The sequence below is a fragment of the Pimephales promelas genome, chromosome 21 (genome assembly GCF_988280905.1).
Source record: "Pimephales promelas chromosome 21, fPimPro1.hap1.1, whole genome shotgun sequence".
Lineage (NCBI taxonomy): Eukaryota > Metazoa > Chordata > Actinopteri > Cypriniformes > Leuciscidae > Pimephales > Pimephales promelas.
Window position 1 is genome coordinate 27,109,301 of NC_142789.1, and position 7,072 is coordinate 27,116,372.

Consider the following 7,072-nt stretch of genomic DNA (forward strand, 5'->3'; position numbering starts at 1 on the left):
TGCGAGAGAATGCAAAGTTTCTCGGGGGAACACAATCAATTTAAGAGAGAATGCAAAGTTTCTCAAGGGAACTCAATGTTTTTGAGAGAGAGAAGCATTGACATCATTTTTTTCTTCCCAACTCATATTTTTCCCGACCACCAAGGCAGGAGCCAAGCTAGTGCAGGCTCTGATTACTCTGTTCTTCACATTCGACAATGTGTTTATTTTGAATCCACTTTTCTTGCAGGTAGAATGCAGCACTATTATTTGTTAGACATATATGTCACCTGTCTCTCCTTAGGGGCTCCGTAGAGTTTCTGGCAAAATAATTTATTAATCAATATGTATTTCTAGAATGCATTTCACAATACAAATCTATGGAAGCTTGTTTCTGCCACAGAATGAAAAATAAAAAAAGGTAATTGTGACTTTCTCACAATTCAGACTTTATTTCTCAGAATTGCGAGATATAAAGTCAAAATTGCGTGATATAAAGTCAAAATTGCGAGATACAAGTCAGAATCGCGAGATATAAAGTCACAATTGCTAGATATAAAGTCGCAATTGCGTGTTATAAAGCAAGAAATGCTTGATATAAATTTAGAATTGCGAGACATAAAGTCACAATTGCGTTATAAAGTCAGAAATGCGAGATATAAAGTCATAATTGCGTGATATAAAGTCAGAATTGTGAGATATAAACTATTCTGAGGAAAAAAGTTTGTCTTCTTTTCCCCTTAGAATTGGACTGTGATAACTAGCAATTGAGAGTTTATATCTCACAATTCTGAGAAAAGATGTCAGAATTTCGACATATAAAGTCGCAATTATGTGTTATAAAGTCAGAATTGTGAGATGTAAACTCGCAATTGTGAGAAAAAAAGTCAGAATTGTGAGATAAAAAGTCGCACTTCTGTCTTTTTTTTCTTACAATTGCAACTTTATATCACGCAATACTGACTTTATATCTTGCATTTCTGACTTTATAACACGCAATTGCGACTTTATATCTCACAATTGCGACTTTATTTCTCACAATTCCGACTTCATATCTCGCAATTGTGAAATAAAAAGTCGCAATTATTTTTTTCTTTTTTTTTATTCAGTGGCGTAAACAAGCTTCAATACAAATCACTACAAATAAAAAAGAGAAAAAAGTGAATTATCCAGTAACATTACTTAAATATGCAATCTGTAAATGTATTTCTGTGCAATTCGGTGACATACACGTCTCGCAAATAATAGTGCTGCATTCTACCTGCTAGAAAGGTGGATTCAAAACTCAAACACATTGTTGAATGTAAAGAACAGAGTAATCAGAGCCTGCACTAGGCTCCCGCCTTGATCATCTTCCTCGTTCCTCTCCTCCTCCACCATAATCATCCATGCGATTCTATATCGGGTGTACGAGGGAAAAGTCTCGGTTGGAGGCGCATGAGAAAGATGGAGTCCATCATTAAATGGAGTGGAAGTATTACCTGTAAGTTAGTCTAGAGCAACAAAAGACAGACTCTGCATTCGGAGTGTTCTTCGCCTCAGCTGTCAGCTTTCTTATTCACTGGCCATGAATCTACAGGGGGAAAATTGGAATGAATGCCCTCTCCCATTTTCAAACGCGACAGCTTCTTTCTGCTCTCGCGAACCTTTTATCTGCACCATGCACCCTTATTTTATTCCCACGGGCATGACGGGAGAGAGCCGAGGAGAAAGGGAGGACTTTTTATTCCCTGGTTTTATTGAGAATCACTCGCTGGTTTTATTGCACGACCGTACAAACGCAGCCACAAGGCAGAGCAGGAGGATTCACATGTGGGAATGCTCTCATTTTTCAGAGCACATAAGATTCCCGTGCTATTTCTGGGCCTCGCCTAACCGAGTAACGGCCTAACTCCATCAGAGCTTCTTAAATGCGAAAAGATTGTTGGAGATACTTCAGTTCATTGCACGATACAAAATGTTGTCCAACCCAGCCTCGCCGTATTGGGATTAAGCCAGAATCCTTTATTGAGTGTGAGTCTTCACAAGTGACAGGTTCTCATTGTCATGCCAAGTTCGCCTTGGTAAGAATAGTCAGCTCTGCCTATAGGCGTAGAGTTGTGTTGCACAGTGGAGAAAGCTGTCAGATTCACCTTGACTCTCTGTGCTTCATATGTGTGTATGCTGAACGCTAATAGCTGACAGCTCTTTGATGTGTGTGCAGGATGTAACCAAGAGGATGTCTCTGCCCATGGATATTCGTCTCCCACCGGAGTTTCTGAAGAAGTTACAGATGGAAAGCACTCCACCATGCAAACCTCTCAGTCGCATGTCCAGAAGAGCCTCACTGGTTAGTAACCAAACTAAACTCACACAGAAATAGGGTACATCATAGTCTAAGTTAATGCTAATATCTACACACCAGCCCGGTCTCATCCCAAGGCGTCATATACTGACACTTTTGACATTTCGTCTACATCCAACGCACCCTTTAGCGTCAAAATGAGACGTAGATATTAGTGCTGTCAAACGATTAAAATATTTAAATCATGATTAATCGTATTAATGTCATAGTTAACTCGTTCTAAATGTCACTTGATTTCTTTTTGTCCCATTATTTTTTTCTCATTTTACTGCTCTTATCAACATGGAAAACTGTATCGGCTTGCTTTGTGCAAATGTTGTTGTTTTTTTTTGTTTTTTTGAAAACAACATTGGCATATACGGTGTTCAATTTGACACTAACATTCACAATTGGAGCAAATAATCTCTCACACAATGTAACACTAGCCATGTTTCCAGACACGTTTTTATCCAAATTAAGTGATATCGAATGAAAAATGCCTTATTTGATGAAATTTCATGAAAATCGACTCAAATGAAATGCGTTCGGTCTCATCGGATTTCATCTTGATCGATATACGGCTAATGCGATAAAAGCTGATGGAAACGTTATTTGCCAAATAAATAATGAATTTGCGATTAAGTTTTAGGCCCTTTTATGGTTGCAACACGCCAGAAGAAGACGAGTTCATTTCCGGCCAGTCTGTTTGCGCACACATGGCAGATGTCAACAAAGACAGATGTAAGTGGACAAAGCAAAAAGATGCTTCAACCAAAGGGTTTCCGTGAACCACGATCTCCCAGAAGTGATGGAGCGCTGTCGTTCCCACACCTCCACTGTCGTCGGGCATACGTGCATCGGCATCATCATAGCAATGTTTATAGCGTCGTTGTTTTCTTAGGTTAGTTTTGCTTGTTTTTACGTGGCTTGGTTGAGTTCTAATGTAGAATGTGTGTAATAATATATAGCGAGGCGGTTGTTATAGCGAATACAACCCCTTCAACAACCGCCTCACATACATTATCCCATTCATATCTGTCGCTATCAGCTGGCACATAAACATTATTAGGCTTCAACTTGTGAAATATTGATCATTTGTTGGTAGATGGCGCGATCCGTTTTGTCTAACAAAACTTTGTTTACAAAAGTTTGCTTGAATGTTGTTCGATTCAGTGCGAAAAAGAAATGGAAACACCTTAAAATGTCTCAAATCAATTCGATATACCAATTTGATCGCAAACGAGTGTGTGCGGCATGCCTGTTGTTTTGTTTCTGGTCTAGCCACCTAGATCTTCGTGCGGCGCAAGCCATTGAAATGAATGGGTTTCATACATAGCACAGCAAGTGAAAAAAAAACTACAAAGTTTGCTAGGCCAAAAAGGCCGTTAATCGCGCAATAAAAAAAATGACGCCGTTAAAATGGGTTTGCGCTAACGCCGTTAATAACGCGTTTAACTGACAGCCCTAGTAGATATCTTTGGGCCAGAAGGCGCCCCCCTAGTGGTGTAACCCTAACCCTTCTCCACACCTAAACCTACCCATAACCGAACAAAGCTCTGTGCGTGTTAAATTGACACTAAATGGTGCCATGTGCGTTGGATTTAGACGAAACGTCAAAAGCGTCACTATATGACGCCCTAGGATGATAATGCTTTAGACTAACCCAACACTACAGATGCAATGCAACTTTTTTCATTTAAAATAGAATATAAAGATGTTATTAGAATAAAATAGCTACTGTAGCCAAGTAAACCTGTCTATTTACATTCCAAAACCATGAGAGTTTCCTTACTATAGACAACATTCCTTTGGCATCACAGACACTAAAGAGTGTCTCCAGCAACTGTATTTTTGCAGATATTGCAATCCCAGAATGCATTGCAGCATGTAAAAATTAGGTTGATGTCATGTATGATCACTAGGGGTGTAATGAATATAATATAGTAGTACATAGAATATAGTAACGAAAAATATTCATGATTCTGAAGCTGAAAATACAGAAATATTTTAGACGAATATGCTCAGTCACTGATACGTTTAAAATAATGTAGGCCACTTTTTACTGGTAACATAAGACATTTGGCATTACCAGGAACCATACATATTCACACACCAATTGCATTATTATACATTATATTCAACATTATATATAGTAGTTTATATAATACCGACACTTCCACAGTACAGTTTGCTACTATCCATGATACATATTGTTGCATTTTTGTATTGCGATATATATCGCGACACAATACATTGTTACATCCCTAATGATCACATTATATCTTAATGAGTCCTGAAAAGAAAGATCCATCCACATCCAGAACCTCACTGTGGCACTTTATACTGTGAAAAGTGCTATACAAATAAAACTCACCAGGCTTAATCACTTTATCGGTCTACATTTATATCCTTGACATGCCTCTCAGCTAAAAAAAATGCAGATTTACAAAATGTGATTTATAACACAACATAAGGCGCATTTACAGCATAGCTAAAGAACCGCTAAAGCAAACATTACCGTAAACGAACCATAACAGAAGCCCTTGCTCGCTCCACTCCACATTAAACAATCCCAGCATTCCTAATAAGCGCACACATTTACAGTTCTAGCTCTTCAATTGCATGTGTCGACAAGATTAATTCCAAGATATGGCTCCCGAACAATTCGTAAATGTTTGCAAGTAACTTTTTGGTAACACAGTATTCAATTGTTTTGCAGTCGGACATTGGCTTTGGGAAATTGGAGACCTACGTGAAGTTGGGCAAACTAGGAGAGGTAAGATGTTTTCTATAGGCAAAAATGAAGAATGTAAAACAGCAAGAAGAATCAAATGTGTTCATTACGAGATTCCCTCGAGGCGATTACAGTGAATATGAGTCTTGTTGAATTGTGGATTCTGATTTAATGGACTTTTTTTTTTTGCCATGAAGAGACATCAGTCTCTAATATGCTTAAAGCTGTACCGCGACTAGCCCGTCAATTTTCCATTAAGTGCAACAAAGCATGCTCATTGCAAATTGTGAGAAATAATGTACTACATACAACCCTGAGGAATTACATATGTGAGGAAAAACCTGGAAAATACTGAACACAGACTGCAATGAATTCTCTTCAATAGGTAAAGCATCTTTGTATCAGCAAGTTCTAAACTTTTTCATTAGCATCTAAAGGGTGTTTTCATGTGAAAACTCATGTGATGTGGTTTTTATCTAGTTATACTCAGCTCTGACATATTCCATCAGCTACAAATTGCTCTTTGTGAGTGAAATATCTGTAATATCATATTTAAAAATCCTTATCGTAGCACGTCATTGAACAGACACAAGGATTATTATTAAGTCTTCCTATGTAAATGATAAGATCTACCCTAAGTAAGGTTTTGAAACATTACCATTAATAATTTGGGGGCAGTTTTTTTGAACGAAATGAATACTTTTTTCAGCAAGGATGCATTAAATTAAGCAAAAGTGACAGTATAAACATCTATAATGTTACAAAAGATTTATATTCCAATAAATGCTGTTTTTCTGTCTATTCAGAGAATCCTTAAATAAAATGCACCGGTTTCAATAAAACTAAGCAAATAGTCTCTAACCAAACTAGATCAACATGCCTACAGTCTCGACTGTTGAGATCCAATAGATTGCAGGTCTGATATGGATTCAGAGACCACAAATAAAAAACAATGTTGAATGCAAAAAAGCAATGCAACTACTATAATATAGAGTATGTTGTTGTTGACATCAGTGATCATGTATCCAGTCAATCCTCTAATATGTTAGCACATCGATATTGAGACATCTGGAACACAAATGTTATTGGTCATATGCAGTTTATGGTAATAATAATGCATTATAATGTTTGCTTTCAAGGACATTTCTAAAGTTAATTTATGTTGGTGTTTTTGGTGGATGCGGTTTCGAACCACTGATGCATTCTGCACCCGTTTCCAGAAGATTGACATATTTTTATCTTCCTGTCTGTCACACAGGGCACATACGCGACGGTATTCAAGGGTCGCAGCAAACTAACAGAAAACCTGGTGGCTCTGAAAGAGATTCGTCTTGAGCACGAAGAGGGCGCCCCGTGCACAGCAATACGGGAAGGTAACGTCCTCCTCTCTCACAGTTGTTCAAAATCTAGATTGTCACGAAGAGTATACATTCTAAACTAGCGAGCCACAGGCGTCTTCTTCACCCAGCCTGAATCACTCCATCTAAATGAGTTGGAGTACGTGAGCGGGATTGCTAATGGAAGATGAGGATACAAAGCAAGGCTGCCACCCAGTGGCTGCTACACACACATCTAATGCAGCTCACGCTAGAGGGAACACACACTCAGGCCCATGATGATGCATTGCATTACAAAACATGTCACTGGAGGTCAGGGTTTGGCAAATTCAAAACCCAATTTTTTTATAGCTCTGGGACTTCATTCTTTGTTTCAGATTTAAGATTACAGCTCCTTGTTCTGATGAGCAGCACCACCATTCTCACTTTAATCTTTGTTTTTCATTGCATTCAAAATAGGGGATTTCAAATCCATAAAGCCACTCATTTGTCAAGTAAAATAACAAATACATCAATTATATTAAATATTAAGATATATAGATATCAAATATATGTATTTTATTAGTTCTAAGTAATTTAGTTGAATTAATCATTTGTGTGTGTATATACATTTATCTATATATATATATATACACTCTAAAAAATGCTGGGTTGTTTCAAACCAAATTTGGGTCAAATGTGGACAAACCCAATTGTTGG

At 37.7% G+C, this 7,072-nt stretch overlaps 1 protein-coding gene and 1 long non-coding RNA gene across 2 annotated transcripts in view; one reads left to right on the top strand and one right to left on the bottom strand.

Moving 5' to 3' along the window:
- The window catches only part of LOC148970483 (uncharacterized), a 97,006-nt gene that overhangs the window by 78,100 nt on the left and 11,834 nt on the right, over positions 1-7,072 (bottom strand). The gene's annotated exons all lie outside the window — the stretch shown is intronic.
- Positions 1-7,072, top strand: part of cdk18 (cyclin dependent kinase 18) — a 59,384-nt gene that overhangs the window by 38,092 nt on the left and 14,220 nt on the right. The window contains exons 4-6 of the mRNA XM_089124904.1: positions 2,183-2,308; positions 5,022-5,078; positions 6,295-6,409. Coding sequence (XP_088981030.1) covers positions 2,183-2,308; positions 5,022-5,078; positions 6,295-6,409 — 298 coding nt within the window. The remainder of the gene's footprint in view (positions 1-2,182; positions 2,309-5,021; positions 5,079-6,294; positions 6,410-7,072) is intronic.